The sequence below is a fragment of the Scyliorhinus torazame genome, chromosome 19 (assembly GCF_047496885.1).
Source record: "Scyliorhinus torazame isolate Kashiwa2021f chromosome 19, sScyTor2.1, whole genome shotgun sequence".
NCBI lineage: Eukaryota > Metazoa > Chordata > Chondrichthyes > Carcharhiniformes > Scyliorhinidae > Scyliorhinus > Scyliorhinus torazame.
Window position 1 is genome coordinate 84,820,002 of NC_092725.1, and position 18,378 is coordinate 84,838,379.

An 18,378-nucleotide genomic window follows, 5' to 3' on the forward strand; every position below is an offset into this window, starting at 1 on the left:
TTCCAATCCACTCCAACCCAATCGTTATGTTCTACCCTCCCTTGAGATCATCCAAAATGCTGCTGCCTGTGTCATAAGCCGCACCAAATCCCATTCTTATTGTCCTCATAGTGATTCCTAATTAAGCAAAGGCTTGATTTTAAATTTCTCATCCTTGTTCTAAAACCCTTCTGTTTTGCTTCCCCCCCCCTTCCCCCCCCCCCCCCCCCCCCCCCCCAATAATCACTTCCAGCCCCACAACTCTTTGAAATATTGCTCCTCTAATTCTGAACTCTTAAGCATCCCGACGGTTGATTGCTGCACCATTGGTGGACCTGTGTTCCGCATGGAAGACTCTGGACCTCCCTTTCAAAACCACTGCACTACAGTAAAAGATGTGGCATCCTTTTGACCCCCTTGTTTGTGAGCTTGCAGGCTTGTGGGGGTCCAGCTTTCCTCACCCTTGTCTTCCCTCTGTCTTACATTGTTCATCATCTTCATCCAACTCCTTTCCCCTCTACCTCGCGTCCTGAGCCTTTGCCCTACCGGAGCCGGGTGGAGAGAGAAGACGACCCTGTATCCCACAGCCCCAGGTGCAGTACTGAATTGAGACGGCGACACAGGACGGTGATGTCGATGAAGACCAACTTGGCATGCAGATAGAAGGCTGGAATTGGTCTGCACCGGGAAGTGGTGGACAGCACATCTGGGTAGAACAGCACTGGCTGAAAGGCAAACTGATGATGGCCTTGTGCACGCATTATTTAGAAATCTGGTTTAGCACCTACGTGATTTTCCATTGGCGTGACACAAGATTGGAAGTTCAGACAAGATACCAGGCAACTGTTTTAATGAACATTCATGAGATACCAGTGGCATTTGCGTCACCTACCAGTAGGATGACTGACCTACCATTGGGAGAACCACAATGTAATTTTACGTTGGTGGGTTTCTGACTTTTGGCCATCTCCAGATTCTGTGCGCCCATACACCACCAAATCTGCTCTGCGGGACAAGGGGTGGGGGAATTCTACCCTATGTTGTTACTTTTCCTTTAATTCCATGATGCTATAATTTTGCTCAAGTCTGTTGTGTGATACTTTTAAAAGCTTTTTGGAAGTTCATATAGGACATAACAACAGCATCCTCTTCCTGTTACCTCTTCAAAAAAAAAATCCAGCCAGGTAGTTAAACACAATTTTCCCTTAAGAAATACATGCTGGCTTTCCTTAATTAACCGCATTTGTGTGTACGATTTTAATATTAATTTTGGCCCTAATTATTGTTTCTAGAACTTTCCCCACTACCGAAATTAAACTGACTGGCCTGTCTTGCGAGGTTCAACTTTACACCCACTTTTGAACGAGGGTGTAATATTTGCAATTCTCCAGTCCTCTGGTATGACACCCAAGTCTAAAGCAAATGGAAACATTACGGCCAATGCCTCCACAATTTCCACACTTCCCTAAGTTTGCTTGGATGCATCTCATCTGGCCCTGATACCTTATCAACCTCTAAGTACAGATAGCCTATCCAATGCTACATCCTTAACAATTTTAAACCCTCCTTGTGTCTGGATGAACTCTTTTCACCATGGCCTGGGTAGCATCTTGGGGGTGTCTAGCACAGGGCTAAATTGCTGGCTTTGAAAGCAGACCAAGGCAGGCCAGCAGCATGGTTCAATTCCCGTAACAGCCTCCCTGAACAGGTGCCGGAATGTGGCGACTAGGGGCTTTTCACAGTAACTTCATTTGAAGCCTACTTGTGACAATAAACGATTTTCATTTCATTTTTTCATTTCTTGATAAAGATGGATGCAAAGTCCTTATTTAATACCTCAGCTATGCCCTCTACCTCCATGTGTAAACCCCCATTTTGGTCCCTAATTGGCCCTACTCCTCCTCAACCACCCTTTTACTACTTATGTGCCTATGGAAGACTTTGGGATACCCTTTTATATTATCTGTCAGTCTCTTTTCATACTTCCGCTTTGCCTCTCTTGTTTGTTTTTACCTCCACACTGAACCATCTATATTCAGCCTGGTTTTCAATTGTATTTTCTACCTGATATCTCACATTCCTTTTCTTCCTAATCTTAATTTTTATCTCGTCATTCAGGGAGTTCTGGATTTGTTGGCCCTACCTTTCCCCTTTGAGGGAATATCCTTTGACTGTGCCTGAGCTGTCCCTTTTTTTAAGGTAGCCACTGTTCAGCTACCATTTCTCCTGCCAATTTTTGTCTCCAGTTTATTCATCCCAGATCTGTTCTTACCCCATTGAAGTTGGCTTTCACCAGTTAACTATTTTTATTCTGGATTGTTCTTTATCCTCTTCTGTAGCCATCCTAAACTTTATGGTTCTTATGGTACAATGAATTTGGCTTTCGCAGAGACCCATAATATTCCATGAATAAACTGTAGGCTCCAATATTTTTTAGCAGTAATTTTAAGGCAGTAATTTTGAAGGTCAAGAACAGCTTTGTTGGAGGTTAATTGATTTTCACACTCCCAGGACTCTTGGTGTCTGTGAAAATGTAAAGTTTTTTTAAATTATGGCCTTGCCAACCTGTGGCTCAACATTTAGTCATGATGTGGCGATGCTGGCGTTGGACTGGGGTGAGCACAGTAAGAAGTCTTACAACACCAGGTTAAAGTCCAACAGGTTTGTTTCAAACACTAGCTTTCGGAGCACTGCTCCTTCCTCAGGTGAAATGAGGAAGGAGCAGTGCTCCGAAAGCTAGTGTTTGAAACAAACCTATTAGACTTTAACCTGGTGTTGTAAGACTTCTTACTGTGCTCATCCCAGTCCAACACCGGCATCTCCACATCAGGTGAATGAAGAGGTAGGTTCCAGAAACATTTATATAGACAAAGTCAAAGATGCAAGACGATACTTTGAATGTGAGCATTTTCAGGTAATTAAGTCTTTACAAAGACAGAGAGAGGGGTAACCCCAGGTTAAAGAGGTGTGAATTGTCTCAAGCCAGGACAGTTGGTAGGATTTCGCAAGCCCAGGCCAGATGGTGGGGGGTGAATGTAATGCGACATGAATCCAAGGTCCCGGTTGAGGCCGTACTCATGTTTGCGGAACTTGGCTATAAGCTTCTGCTCGGCGATTCTGCGCAGCATCACCGAGCAGAAACTTATACAATGCAGAATCGCCTCAGAGACCTCAGGCGAGCGCCGTTCAGCACTAGACCCCCACAAACGGGGGCCGGATGGAAAGGCATTCGTGGGGGACTCCCAGGGGATCGGAGGTCCCCAGGTGTATACCCTTTGGGCAGGGTGGTGCCCTGGACTGCTGGTGCCATCTGGGCACCCAGGCCCCCCCCAGGTGTCTACCCTTTGGGCAGGGTGGTGCCCTCGACTGCTGGTGCCACCTGGGCACCCTGGCAATAGCCAATGTGTCCATGTTTTGTGTGCACGCGACCGGGCCGGGGGTGCCCTGCATGGGTGTTGGGGGTGCGGGGGATTTAGGTTATGGAGGGTTGGGGATTGCTTCGGGGGTCCCAGAGATTGGAACGCCATTTCTCTTGCTACACTGGGGAGTTCCAGTGCTGTATTTTTGGGGCAGCACGGTAGCACAAGTGGCTAGCACTGTGGCTTCACAACACCAGGGTCCCAGGTTCCATTCCCCACTGGGTCACTGTCTGTGTGGAGTCTGCACATTCACCCCGTGTCTGCATGGGTTTCCTCTGGGTGCTCTGGTTTCCTCCCACAGTCCAAAGACGTGCGGGTTAGGTGCATTGGCCATGATAAATTGTCCTTAGTGACCAAAAAAATAAAAAGGTTAGGAAGGGTTATTGGTTATGGGAATAGGGTGGACATGAGGGCTTAAGTGGGTTGGTGCAGACTCGATGGGCCGAATGGCCTCCTTCTGTACTGTATGATCTATGTTATCCTGTAATATGTTATAGTCCTCCTCAATATTGACTGCCCCTCCAATTTGGCGTCGCCTGCAAATTTCGAAATTGTTACTGATTCCAAAGTTCAAATTGTTAATATAAGTTGTGAAAGTTGTCCCAGCAGTTATATTTGTGGAATACTATTTCCCACCTTCTGTCACTCTGAATAACTACCCTTTACTCCCGCTTTCTGTCTTGAAGTCAGCAAGCAATCCATTCTGCACTGACTCGAAATTCTATGACCTAATTCATTCATCTGTCATGTGTACCTTGCCAAAGCCCTGTTGAAAATAGAGATAATATACAAAAGATTTGTATCGCACCATTGTAAAGTGTGTTATGGCCAAAGTACTTTTGAAGTGTAGTCACTAAGATCCAGGATAACACCTCTTTAAAACCTTTGTGCTGTTGAAAGGTTCAGATTCTTTCAACTTAATCTTATTTAAAAGCCATTTATCTAAATTTAATGTAGTAAACTTAACATCTTTGCAAACCATATATTGACTTTTAAAATAAATTTCAAGAGTTATTTGACAATAGATATTTGACATTTTTTAACCTTTACTTCCTTTTTTTTTCTGGCTGACATTTATCAGGATGAAGTAAGTTTTTTCACCTGTGAAGTTTATAAATTTCTTATTATAAATGAGAGAATGTTGTATTTGACTCGAATAACTCCAGTGGTTAATCAGTTGACTTATTTCACTGATCTGCTAAATAAAAGCGACAGTTTGTTGAAAGACCTTCATTAGAGAATGGTTCTGAGTGAGGCTATCCCTCTTGAGTTGTAGTTCCTTCACTGGGAAGCAGAAAAATAATGTGGAAGCCAAAAAACGTCCACTTAAAGAATGAACGTGCATTCATACAGCACTTATCAGTTCCTCATTCCGTCCTAACATGCTTTACAACCATGGTCTAATTTGAAGTGTCTTCACACTTGGTACGTAATTTATTGAACAACAAGGTTTCCACAAACAATATGTGAATAATTAGCCAATAGGACGAAGCAGAAGTGCTCTCCAGGTTACCAGGCGAACACTTTGTTCTTAGAAAAATCTTATAGGATCTTTTGATGCCCCAGAAGGTAGTGGGTTGTGAGGCTTAGTTTAAATCACATCCAATAGATGGAAGCTCCAGTAGTGCTGCATTGAGTCTTGTATTTAAGTGTGTAGCTTGAAGGAACACTGTGAGCCAGAGGTGAGAATGCTATCGGTGGAGCCTAGTTGACACCATTATCCTGCTTCCATTTTAGCTGCTCTTCATATGCTTTTTGAAAGACACTTCTAATTTGGCTTTTAATAGGCCTAAAGGGGAGCAACGAGGAAAGATTGTATTTAAAAATAAACATATTTGTAGGAAAACCTGTCAGCAATTGGTGCTCGAGGCCATGCAAAGACTACTTAAGCTGTTCGTGACTTGCATTTGACTGTGACGCCCGCCTGTATTTATGGTGGGACCACATGCTGAAAAATGTCCCACGGTACATAGCACAGTAGGACAAAAATGTTGGGGACAAAGCCAAGCAATGATTTGAGAATTTCGAGAGGTGACCAAAACCCTAGTTGAAACAATTCACTTTAAGAGAGTTATTTAAGATGGGAAGAGATCAACAGGTTGAGGGACAAAGTTCCAATAGTTATAAACCCAAGATAACTGAAGGCTTTCGCCAATAATAGTGGGAATTCGCCAGTTGAAGAAATGTAAGACTGGGAGAAGCTGCAGACGAAAGTTGGCAAGGCTGTGGATAATTTGAAACCAGAATTTAATTAAACTTGTTAGTGGGTAGGAAGCCTATATGCCAGCTCAAACAAGAGTTTTAACTGGAGTGGGTCACGTAACAGTCAACTGAGTTAGAATTTGTGGGGGAATGCAGTTTGAGAAGCTGACCCGGATGATACTGAAGAAATTGAATCTCGTGGTGATAAGTAAGGATAAGGATTTCAACAGCAGAACAGGTGGACATGTATTTAAAGTTTGTTGCTGGATATAAGGTTTGAAATTTTGGCTGAAACAAGATACACTGTTTAGTCTGATCGGGTGATTGGGGGGAGGGAATAGTCAGTGGCAACGGAATGGAGTTCATGCAGAAACCTATATTGAAATTTTAATTAATTTATGACATAACATCAGACAGGACATCTGACAGTACAGAGGTGATGGTGGGTCAAGGAAAATGCTGGGAAGGTAGAGCTCAGTGTGAACAGGAAGCTAATCCATGTGCCTGCTGATGACATTGCTGAATAATGTGGATGAGGAAGAGGGAGCAAAAACCCAATCCTTATTAATGAAGAGACAGGAAGAGAAGCCTTTGCCAGAAACAAGCTGGCTATTTTCAGACAGGTAATAGTGAAACTATGTGAGGGCTGTACGAAAGAAGGAGGTGTATAGAGGAATAGCATAATGGACCACATTGAATTTTGCAAGGGAAGTTAACGAGAACAGGAAGGTTAACACAACCAATGCCATGGTCACAGAGGATGTCTTCAACTTTGGTCTCATGCTGTGAGCAGGGTGGAAACTGTTCTGAACAGAGAGAAATGGGAAGAGAGCTCGGAGGCAACAATGTTTTTGAAGACCTCACCGAGGAAAAGGAGATTAGAAATAGTTTGATGGTAGATAATTAGAGTATCAATAGTTTTCTCATCATTCATGTATGAGCGATGTAGGAACCAAAAAACTCTTAACTTTGATTGCAATGTGAGGGTAACTTTGATTGCAATGTGAGGGTATGTGCTTTATTATTAGTTAAACTTTTAACTCAAAAACTCCACAAGCCAGTGTGCAGTTTTAAAAAGGAATGTGTTTGCAAAATAGTGTTTAGATTCTGATTGCTATGAAAAGTTTGACGAAGAATATTATAGGGCGAGATATGATAGAGCTGTTGAAAAATTATGAAAGTATGTGATGAGGCATTTCTAGTAGTTCAATGGTCAAGAATGAGTGACTATTAACCCGAGACTAATTCAGCAGAATGAAACAACATTGTGGCCAGAAAATTCTTTGCTTTTCATGTACTCTGTCTGTAAATTAACAGGAATGGTGTGCCGACCTCAATCGCACACTCAGTAGGAGGGAAAAGCCTAAAAAGACTGGGGATGGAGTGACATTGACTAGTATCAGTCAGACAGGCGAGCAAGCATCCCAGCCTCCCACCTACAACAGGTAAGAGACTCCAAATTTCTACATTTGCTGCCAGTTTCACAGGAGAGAAATAATAAAGAACTTGCGTTTGACGATGTAGACTGTGCAACCTTGTAATCATTAAACCCATGAATTTTTATTATTGTAGATAATTCCCTTGTATCTAATTATGCAGTGCTTGTGAATTGAGAGTTTTAATCTGAAGCCTGGATGCCTTTTAAAACCATTATTGTAGTTCATCGCAACAGATTTATACAGAACCAGATGACTTCATTTAGTAATAATTTTTAAAAAATTAATGCTTCTGTCCTTCATTATTATTTTGTTGGTAAATTTGAAATTTAGCCCTACACAACTTACACTAAATATTTCAATTAGGTTTCTTTAATAGTTCTGTTTAATTTTGTAGCAAACTGTCCATCAGTCCATGATTAAAACTACTGGATTCTGAAATCTACAGATTCAAAAGCTTGACTGTATCATCAAGAACAATTTGCAAATAATGCATATTTTAGTGCAACCTTGCCATTAGTGCCTGAATCATACTTCGAGTATGGAGGCCCCGAGTATGAAAACCCTTCACCAGCAGTGAATTCTCACATGCAGTGTGGCTTAAAAAATCACATGCGGTACACTCCCTCCTGTAGGTTTCCTACTGTGAACAAGGCCATGCAGTAGGGTCTCAGAACATTTACGTTACGCCACAGACAAGTGATAGCGACATTTTTTTTTTTTCAAATGCAGAAATTCTGGATTAAATAGCTGCAAAAGTTTGACTAAAATTTGTGAAACCTTTGAACTCAGAATGCCAAACTTTGCAGCCAAAATTTGGGTGCAATTTTACTGCCCCATCGCGGCATGGGCAGGGCCGTAAATGGGGGAGCAGGACTGTAAAATCCACTGCTGTAAAATTCCACCCTTTATATAAGAATTTTTAAAAGTTTGCTAGTGCAAATCTAATTTTCAGGAAGCATTTTTTGCTTTTTGCTCTAGATGCCCTGTGTTGTTCAGGTGAACTTATTGGCCTTTAGACAAGTCACAATAATTGCATTTAACAAATATAATTTATGAAGCTGGTCAGTGGCATAACTGACTTATTTGTGTTAGCAGATGAACACATTATTGTTTGAATTTCATTGTGAAAAGAGCTTGCTCTTAATGATTTTATTTCCCAAATGGCAGTCTTTTTGCCCGGAGTACTACTAATTCGGTATGTTCCAGTTGTAACCCATTTGAGGAAGAGGAGAATGGCAAACCTGTCGACGAGAAGGAGAACACAATATCCAAAAAGTTGGTGAAAGATTGTTTTTGATGAACTTCACACTTTAATGCTGCTACCTAATGTTTCCTTATTCTAGGTTCCACAAAGTCAGTGCACTGACGAATGTATGGATTTGTGCAGTGTGGTCTATGCTACAGAGTTTTAAATATGTCTCTTCCTTCTTGCCTTAAAACAATTTTTTACCTTTGAGTTACCGTCTTTATACTTACTTGCTTTTTCCCCCTAACATTTGTTGGATTACTTGCCATCTTAACAATGATTACCTTATTGATTCCTGTGGCTCTTATCATTTGGTGCAATCTATCACATTGTTGAATCTGAATAGTTGGTGTGTGTTGCTTGCTGATATGTTTTAAACCTTTGGAATTTTCAATTTTTGCAAATTTTAGTCAGTTTGGGGGGAGGAGACGGGAAGAATGAAAGCTCTCTTTGTACTCACTGGAGCTGAAGAATGAGTAATGTTGTCTTGTATAAAGGCAAAATACTGTGGATGCTGGAATTTGCAACAAAAACAGAATGGTGGAAAAATGCAGTGGGTCTAGCATAGAACATAGAACATTACAGCGCAGTACAGGCCCTTCAGCCCTCGATATTGCGCCGACCTGTGACACTACTCTAAAGCCCATTTACACTATTCCCTTATCGTCCATATGTCTATTCAATGACCATTTGAATACCCTTAGTGTTGGCGAGTCCACTACTGTTGCAGGCAGGGCATTCCACACCCTTACTACTCTCTGAGTAAAGAACCTACCTCTGACGTCTGTCTTATATCTATCTCCCCTCAATTTAAAGCTATGTCCCCTCGTGCTAGACATCACCATCCGAGGAAAAAGGCTCTGACTGTCCACCCTATCCAATCCTCTGATCATCTTGTATGCCTCAATTAAGTCACCTCTTAACCTTCTTCTCTCTAACGAAAACAGCCTCAAGTCCCTCAGCCTTTCCTCATAAGATCTTCCCTCCATACCAGGCAACATTTTGTTAAATCTCCTCTGCACCCTTTCCAATGCTTCCACATCCTTCCTATAATGCAGCGACCAGAATTGCACGCAGTACTCCCTATGCGGCCACATCAGAGTTTTGTACAGCTGCAACATGACCTCATGGCTCCGAAACTCAATCCCTCTACCAATAAAAGCTAACACACCGTACGCCTTCTTAACAACCCTCTCAACCTGAGTGGCAACTTTCAGGGATCTATGTACATGGACACCGAGATCTCTCTGCTCATCCACACTGCCAAGAATCTTACCATTAGCCCAGTACTCTGTCTTCCTGTTATTCCTTCCAAAATGAATCACCTCACACTTTTCTACATTAAACTCCATTTGCCACCTCTCAGCCCAGCGCTGCAGCTTATCTATGTCCCTCTGTAACTTGTAACATCCTTCCGCACTGTCCACAACTCCACCGACTTTAGTGTCATCTGCAAATTTACTCACCCATCCTTCTACACCCTCCTCCAGGTCATTTATAAAAATGACAAACAGCAGTGGCCCCAAAACAGATCCTTGTGGTACACCACTAGTAACTGGACTCCAGTCTGAACACTTCCCATCAACCACCACCCTTTGTCTTCTTCCAGCTAGCCAATTTCTGATCCAAACTGCTAAATCTCCCTGAATCCCATGCTTCCGTATTTTCTGCAGTAGCCTACCATGGGGAACCTTATCAAACGCTTTACTGAAATCCATATACACCACATCAACTGCTTTACCCTCATCCACCTGTTTGGTCACCTTCTCAAAGAACTCAATAAGGTTTGTGAGGCACAACCTACCCTTCACAAAACCATGTTGACTATGTCTAATCAAATTATTCCTTTCCAGATGATTATACACCCTATCTCTTATAAACCTTTCCAAGATTTTGCCCACAACAGAAGTAAGGCTCACTGGTCTATAGTTACCGGGGTTGTCTCTACTCCCCTTCTTGAACAAGGGGACAACATTTGCTATCCTCCAGTATTCTGGCACTATTCCTGTTGACAAAGATGACTTAAAGATCAAAGCTCAAAGCCAAAGGCTCAGCAATCTCCTCCCTAGCTTCCCAAAGAATCCTAGGATAAATCCCATCCGGCCCAGGGGACTTATCTATTTTCACCCTTTCCAGAATTGTTAACACCTCCTCCTTATGAACCTCAAGCCCTTCTAGTCTAGTAGCCTGAATCTCCGTATTCTCCTCGACAACATTGTCTTTTTTCTGTGTGAATACTGACACAAAATATTCATTTAGCACCTCTCCTATCTCCTCGGACTCCAAGCACAACTTCCCACTACTGTCCTTGACTGGCCCTACTCTTACCCTAGTCATTCTTTTATCCTGACATATCTATAGAAAGCTTTAGGGTTATCCTTGATCCTACCTGCCCAAGACTTCTCATGTCCCCTCCTGGCTCTTCTTAGCTCTCTCTTTAGGTCCTTCCTAGCTAAGTTGTAACTCTCGAGCGCCCTTACTGAACCTTCATGTCTCATCTTTACATAAGCCTCCTTCTTCCTCTTGACAAGTGTTTTGACTGCCTTAGTAAACCACGGTTCCCTTGCTCGACCACTTCCTCCCTGCCTGACAGGCACATACTTATCAAGGCCACGCAGCAGCTGTTCCTTGAACAAGCTCCACATTTCCATTGTGCCCATCCCCTGCAGTTTTCCTCTCCATCCGATGCATCCTAAGTCTTGCCTTATCGCATCATAATTGCCTTTCCCCCAGATATAACTCTTGCCCTGCGGTATATACCTATCCCTTTCCATCACTAAAGTAAATGTAATCGAATTGTGGTCACTATCACCAAAGTGCTCACCTACCTCCAAATCTAACACCTGTCCTGGTTCATTACCCAGTACCAAATCCAATACAGCCTCGCCTCTCGTTGGCCTATCTACATACTGTGTCAGGAAACCCTCCTGCACACATTGGACAAAAACGGACCCATCTAAAGTACTCGAACTATAGCGTTTCCAGTCAATATTTGGAAAGTTAAACTCCCCCATAACAACCCAATTGCTTTCGCTCCTATCCAGAATCACCTTTGCAATCCTTTCCTCTACAGAGACTGCGACAAAGATGTAGCAAAATATAAGAACAAGTGACATATTGTGGAGGAGGGGAGAGGATTTTTGCATAAGAACAAAAAATGTTTGGGATATTAAAAAAAGTTATGATTGTGGAGAACGGTCATAGTCTAAAGTTGTTGAACTCAATATTGAGTCCTGAGGTCTGTAACCTGAATAATTGGAAGATGAGATGCTGGCTCCTCCAATTTGCGTTGGGCTGCACTGGAACATTGCAGCATGCCTTGGACAGGCACGTGTGCATGAGAGCAATGTGCTCAGTTGAAACAGCAAGCAACAGAGGAAAGTTGGGATCATGCCTACGGGCTAAGCGAAGATGTTCTGTAAAGTGGTCACCCAACCTGTGTTTAGCCTCAATGCAGAAAAGACAGCACTGGAAACGGGGAATACAGTCGACCAAATTGAAGGAGATGCAGTTGTAATGTTGCTTCATCTGAACGGAGTGCTTGGGACCTTGAACAGTGAGGCGATGGGCAGCTGTTGAGCCTTCTGCGATTGCAATGAAATGAGAGTTGGGTGTAATGGAGGAGTGGGCCAGGCTGTCACTGAAGGAGCAGTCCCTGTGGAATACTGATAGGTGGGTGTTTTGTAGTGGTGTGTGTGTGTGTGTGGGGGGGGTCAGAAGAGTTATATTTAAAGATGACATCATCATAACATGCAATGGAAGAAACTGGGAGAATGGGATGGAGTCCTTCCAGGAAGCAGTGTGCGAGGAACTGTAATTGTCAGAATGTAATGAATATAGGTGATCAGTCTATACCGTAAATGGAGGTAGAGATCGAGAAAGGTAGAGTTGGAGATGGACAATGTGAAGGTGAGAGAGGGGTAGAAATTGGAAGCAAAATCGATAAATCTTTCAGGACAGACGATGGCATCATCAGCACCAATACAGTCATTGATGTAATGGAAAATGAGTTGCGGGAGCAGGCCTGAGTAGGACTGAAACAAAACTAGTCTTCCACATAACCCACAAAAAGATGGGCATAACTGGGGCCCATGCGAATACCCATGGCCACACCGTTTATTTGCATGAAGTGAGACCAGTTCAAGGAGAGATTATTGAGTGACAGAACAGGTTCGGCCAGGAGGAACACTGTGATGGTGGATGGGGGTGTAGAGCTTAAGGAAGAAGCGGAGAGCCCTCAGACTCTCGTGGTGGAGGATGGAGGTGTAGAGCGTTTGGACATCCAATGTGAAGAGGAAGTGATTAGGGCTAGGAAAATGGAAATTGTTGACATGATGTGGCGTATCAGATGAATCATCAATGTAGGTTGGAAGAGACTGGAGAAATAGAGAGAGAATGGAGTCAAGATAGGAAAAATCTTAATACTCATAATTGGCATATTTTACCAAAAAATTCTTCTCATTATTTTTCTATTGGATTTAACAAATGGCAAACTGTCAAAATATTGGGGTAAATTAGAGTACCTAAAGATGTGATTTGTCCATTTCCTTTTTATTTCTCACTCTTCTTTTTATGCTAATTCTCCACCCTCTCCCTCCATAGTTGATGGTTAGCTAAGTTACAGCTACCCTCCCACTACCTTGTTCAAATACCGTTCTCCATATGTTAACATAGGATCAGAAATGGATTGATCAGCCCCTCAAACCTATTCCACCATTCTATTAGACCACTGCTGAACCGTACTTCAGCTTAATTAATCTACCTTCATTCAAATCCGTCGACACCTTTACCTACATATTTCAGGCTTGAGAAGTAAGATGGTCCTAGCATCCTCTAGCTTTTGTGCTTTTTGGTACCAACAAAATAGGTTAATTTTTAGCATTTGTGGAATTATATTTATTTTCCCTGCTGAAATTCTAATTTATGCACAATCCTTGTAAATAGCATTGGAGGCTAGGGACCTACTTCCAGTCCTTACAACCAGATGTTTTAAAAGTACATGAAAGTGGCCAGGGTGATTTCCTTACTTTTTGGCGCTTCTCTTTGTTGACCCCTCACTTCCTCGTGATGATCTCTGACCTCCCTTTCCCATAAGTATTGCACAAATTAGATGGGTGACTGTGTGGGGAATTGCTCCGTGATTATTCTGAACATTCCATTGCTGATGTTAGAACGCCAATACATTGCCCCATGCTATGATCATACACTTCAGTTTGAGTCATAATCCAATTGTTTAGAGGTGAAAACTATATTAATAAATAGTCAGTTTCAATTGGTCTTGGAAATTTACATCCTCTGATAATTTGCTTACCAAGTATAGTGACTAACTTTTAATGTTTTGGAACTCCATGTTAGCAGCTACGAAAAGAACCAAAACGACACCACAGAATGGTCAGATGATGAGACAAACAATCCCTTCAACTGCAATGAAACAAATGGTGATAATCCTTTTGATGATGATCATTCAGGATCAGAAGTCAAAGTGCGAGCATTGTATGATTATGAAGGACAAGAACGTGATGAGCTTAGTTTCAAAGCAGGTGAGTATCGATGTATTTAATTTTATCCCTGGGTCATAATAGATAGAAGTGCATGCCTTGGGCAGGCATTATTAGGGTAGTTCTTGTTTTCAGTTAGCTTGATCTGGGAGGAATGTTCAATATGAGTGGTTAAAAAGATGGTTGCCTTTTTTTTGACTCCGGGATGTTTGATTGAATCAAAATCATACCACCTTATTTAGCAAATAGATCTCTTAACAGGTCCAGATCATATGTCCCTGAAAAAAATTGTCAGGATATTGGATGAGATAAAAATTAAAAGATACTGAAAAGGCTGGCAGTACTGAAAAGTGGTAAGTCACTGGTCCAAATGAAATGCATCCTAGGTTGAGGGAAGGAAGGCAGATATTGGAGTGGTGCTGGTCACAATCTTGCTTCGATGTAGGCAGAGTGCCAGAGGACTGGAGAACAGCAAATGTCACATCCTTGTTCAAAAAAAGAGAGAAGGATAAAACTGACAATAATAGACCTGTCACATTTAATGTTGATGGTGGATAAGATTTTCAAAACAATAATGCAGGAGAAAATTAATAACCACTTGGACTAATAGCCTGAACTTGTGGTGGCCAAATCGTGTTTGACTAACTTGATTGAGTTTTTTGATGAGGTGCCAGAGAAGGTAGAGGTGCAGTGAAAGAAGATGAACTTTAAAAGTTGTTTGATAGAGTACCATATAAAAAAACTTGCTAGCAAAGTTGAAACCTGTGAGATTCAAAATCAGCTAAGATAGCATAATTGAAAACCGACTTATGGTGAGTGGCTTTTTTTTTGATTGAAGGAGGTTATACAGTTGTGTTTCCCTATGTTCAGTACTAGGACCACAACAGTTTTTGATATACATTAATAACTTGGGCTTAGAGGTACAAGGCAGAATTTAAAAATGTGCAGGTGACCCTAAAGTTTAGACGTGCAGTAAATTGTTAGAAAAATAATAATTGACTTCGACATCGGCAAGTGGATTGGATGGACACATGGCCGACAAATCTTTAAAAAAGATTTCTCCAATTAAGAGGCAATTTAGCAAGCCAATCCGCCTACGCTGCACATCTTTGGGTTATGGGGGTGAGACCCACACAGACACTTTGGGAATGTGCAAACTCCACACGGCAGTGACCTGGGGCCGGGATCGAACCCGAGTCCTCAGCGCCATGAAGCAGCAGTGCTAACCACTGAGCCACCATGCCGGTAGGTGAAATTCAATGTAGAAAAGTGTGAGGTGATGCATTTTGGCAGGACAAATGAGGAGAGACAATGGAACAATAAATGGAACAGGGCAGCACGGTGGCACAGTGGTTAGCACTGCTGCTTCACAGCGTCAGGGACTCGGGTTCAATTCCAGCTTTGGGTGACTGTGGAGTTTGCACCTTCTTCCCGCATCTTCCTTTCCTCCGGGTCCTCCGATTTCCTCCCACAGTCCAAAGATGTGCAGGTTAGGTGGATTGGCCATAAAACATTGTCCTTTAGTGTCCAAATATGTGAAGGTTAACTAGGGTTACGGGGATGGGGACTAGGCTACGGTAGGATGCTCTTTCGGAGGGTTAATGCTGATTTGAATGGCCAAATGTAGTGCACTGTAGTGGTTCTATGTAACAATTTTAAAGAAGTTGAAATTCTGAAATTTAAATAGTTGCATAGAATACAATAAAACACAAGTTCAGCCCCAGCTAGAGGATGTATCAAACCTTGAATATCATACTTGCGGAAGCAAATTAAGACTTTGGACAATGTTCAGATAAGATTTATTAGAACAGTTCCCGAGTTCAGGGAATACTGTTACATTGATGTACTGGAGAAGCTGGAGGTTGTTGCCCTTAGACTAAGAGAAGATTTGATAGGTGTGTGTTTAAAATCATGAAGGGTTTAGATAGAAAAATTAAGATAAATTGTTTCCAGTGATTGGTTGATAACTGGAGGGCACAGATTTAAGGTTATTGGAAAAAGAACCAATGGTGACATAAAGTATTTGGAATGTGCTGTCTGACGTGGTGATGGAAGTAAATTCAATACCAGCTTTCAAAAGGGAATTACATAAATAATTGAAAGTGAAAACAACTGCAGGGATGTGAGAGAAGAGTGAGGGAATGGGACTAAGAATTGCCGTCCAAAAGAATCCACGCAGATTCATTGAGCTCTTCTGCATTGCAGTATTCTATAATTTTATTATGTGAGAGTTTGGAGCTTTCTGTATTTCAACAAAGAATTAGTTTTGGTGCAGTCACCATATGAATCTGGGCAACAGTATGACTATAGATCTTTCATGCTGACCCCTGTTCTTCTGCCACCTTGATTCAATATTAGATTTGTCCCAATTCTGTTTTTACTTTTTTATTTTAGCTCCTGGGATGTTGCAGATATTTTGTCAAGGTTACGGAATGAAAAGTGGATACTGCTGTTGCAGATTAAATGGATATTGTGCTTTAGTTAAATCATAAGAGTGCCTTAAATTGCACTTTGCTCTTAGACTGCCTGTGCCAGTTAATGATTTTCATGTCTTAAGTTTTTCTATACTTTTGAAACATGTTGAGTTCCAATGAGGCCCTGATGTAAGTCCATGGTTCAAGTCTCCTCGTAGATAACCAAGTTCTCTTTTCTTAAACTTTACTTTTACTTCAGTTTTCACTGTTCCATAGCAAAAAAAATAGATTTTGTAATGAGGACTAACATTTTTAAATAGTGTTACTCCGAGTCACTATCTTCTGTATCCAAAATACCTAAGTTTTCGATCAGCCATGTATATCAGCCTAAATCCTCTGAGATAAAGAGTAGCTGCGATCGAACCCGGGTCCTTGGTGCCGTGAGGCAGCAGTGCTAACCACTGCGCAATCTCAACCTTAATAATGGACTCTAAAATCTTACCCACGACCAAAGTCAGGCCTATAATTTCCCACATTCTGCCTCCCTCTCTTTCTTCCCACTAACCTTGCCAAATTTCTGCTTTATCTTTTGCTTTTAGGTTATCCTTGACTTCCCTTGTTAGTCATGGCTGCCTCATCCTCCTTTAGCATTTTTCTGCCTCCTTGGGATGAATTTTTGTGTGCCTCCCGAATAACCCCCCAAAACACCCGCCTGACTTTGATCGTTGGTAAAATTTTAGAGTCTATTATTAAGGACGAGATTGCGGAGTACTTGGAAGTGCATGGTAAATGGCAGCATGGTGGCACAGTGGTTAGCACTGCTGCCTCACGGCACCGAAGACCTGGGTTCGATCCCAGCCCCGGGGCCACTGTCCATGTGGAGATTACACATTCTCCCCATGTCTGTGTGGGTCTCACCCCCACAACCAAAAAGAAAATATGCAGGGTAGGTGAATTGGCCACATTAAATTGTCCCTTAATTGGAAAAAACAAATTGGGTATTCAAAATTTTTTTTTAAAAAAGGAAGTGCATGGTAAACTAGGACTGAGTCAGCACAGTTTCATGCCTGACAAATATGTTAGAATTCTTTGAGGAGGTAACGAGGACGTTGGACAAAGGAGAGCCAGTGGATGTGTTTTATTTGGATTTCCAGAAGGCATTTGACAAGGCACCATATAGGAGGCTGCTAAGTAAGATGAGATCCATGGTGTTAGGGCCAAGGTACTGGCATGGATAGAAGATTGGCTGACTGGCAGAAGGCAGAGAGTGGAAATATAAGGGTCTTTATTAGGATGGTAGCCGTGACTAGTGGTGTTCTGCAGGAGTCTGTGTTGGGACCACAACTATTCACGATATACATTAATGAACTGGAAGAAACTGAGGGCATTGTTGCTAAGTTTGCAGATAATACAAAGATACGTAGAGAGACAAGTAGTGTTGAGGAAGCAGAGAGGTTACAGAAGGACTTGGGACAGTCTCGGAGAGTAAGCAAAGAAGTGGCTGACTGAATACAATGTGGGAAAATGTGAGATCATGCACTTTGGTAGGAAGAGTGGAGGCATAGGGTATTTCCTAAATGGGGAAAGGCTTCAGAAATCTGAAGAACAAAGGGTCTTGGGAGTCCTAGTTCAGGATTTTAAGGTTCACATGCAAGTTCAGTTGTCAGTTAGGAAGGCAAATGCAATGTTGGCATTCATTTAGAGAGGGCTAAAATACAAGCGCAAGGATGCACTGCTGAGGCTTTATAAGGCTCTGGTCAGACCCCATTTGGAATATTGTGAGCAGTTTGGTCCATGTATCTCAGGAAGGATGTGCTGACCTTGGAGGGGGTACAGAGGAGGTTCACAAGAATGATCACGGTAATGAAGGGCTTGTCATATGAGGAGCAGTTGAGAACTCGGCCTGTACTCGATGACGTTTATAAGGATGGGGGGTGGGGGGATGATCTCATTGAAACTTACAGAATAATGAGAGGCCTAGATAGAGTGGACGTGGAGAAGATGTTTCCACTAGTAAGAGAGACTAGAACTTGAGGGCACAGCCTCAGACTGAAGGGGCGATCCTTTGAAACTGAGAAGAGGAGGGATTTCTTCAGTCGGAGGGTGGTGAATCTGTGGAACTCTTTGCTGCAGAAGGCTGTGGAGGCCAAGTCACTGAGTATCTTTAAAACAGAGATGGGT

The 18,378-nt window shown here is 42.2% G+C and overlaps 1 protein-coding gene across 4 annotated transcripts in view; it reads left to right on the plus strand.

Annotated features, from left to right (window-relative positions):
- Window positions 1-18,378, plus strand: part of LOC140396269 (protein kinase C and casein kinase substrate in neurons protein 2-like) — a 141,447-nt gene that overhangs the window by 111,162 nt on the left and 11,907 nt on the right. Inside the window, exons 8-10 of one of the 4 annotated variants that reach the window (XM_072484650.1) lie at window positions 6,918-7,045; window positions 8,207-8,314; window positions 13,641-13,825. In XM_072484650.1, coding sequence (XP_072340751.1) covers window positions 6,918-7,045; window positions 8,207-8,314; window positions 13,641-13,825 — 421 coding nt within the window. The remainder of the gene's footprint in view (window positions 1-6,917; window positions 7,046-8,206; window positions 8,315-13,640; window positions 13,826-18,378) is intronic. The other 3 variants (XM_072484651.1, XM_072484652.1, XM_072484653.1) reach the window with 3 other exon arrangements.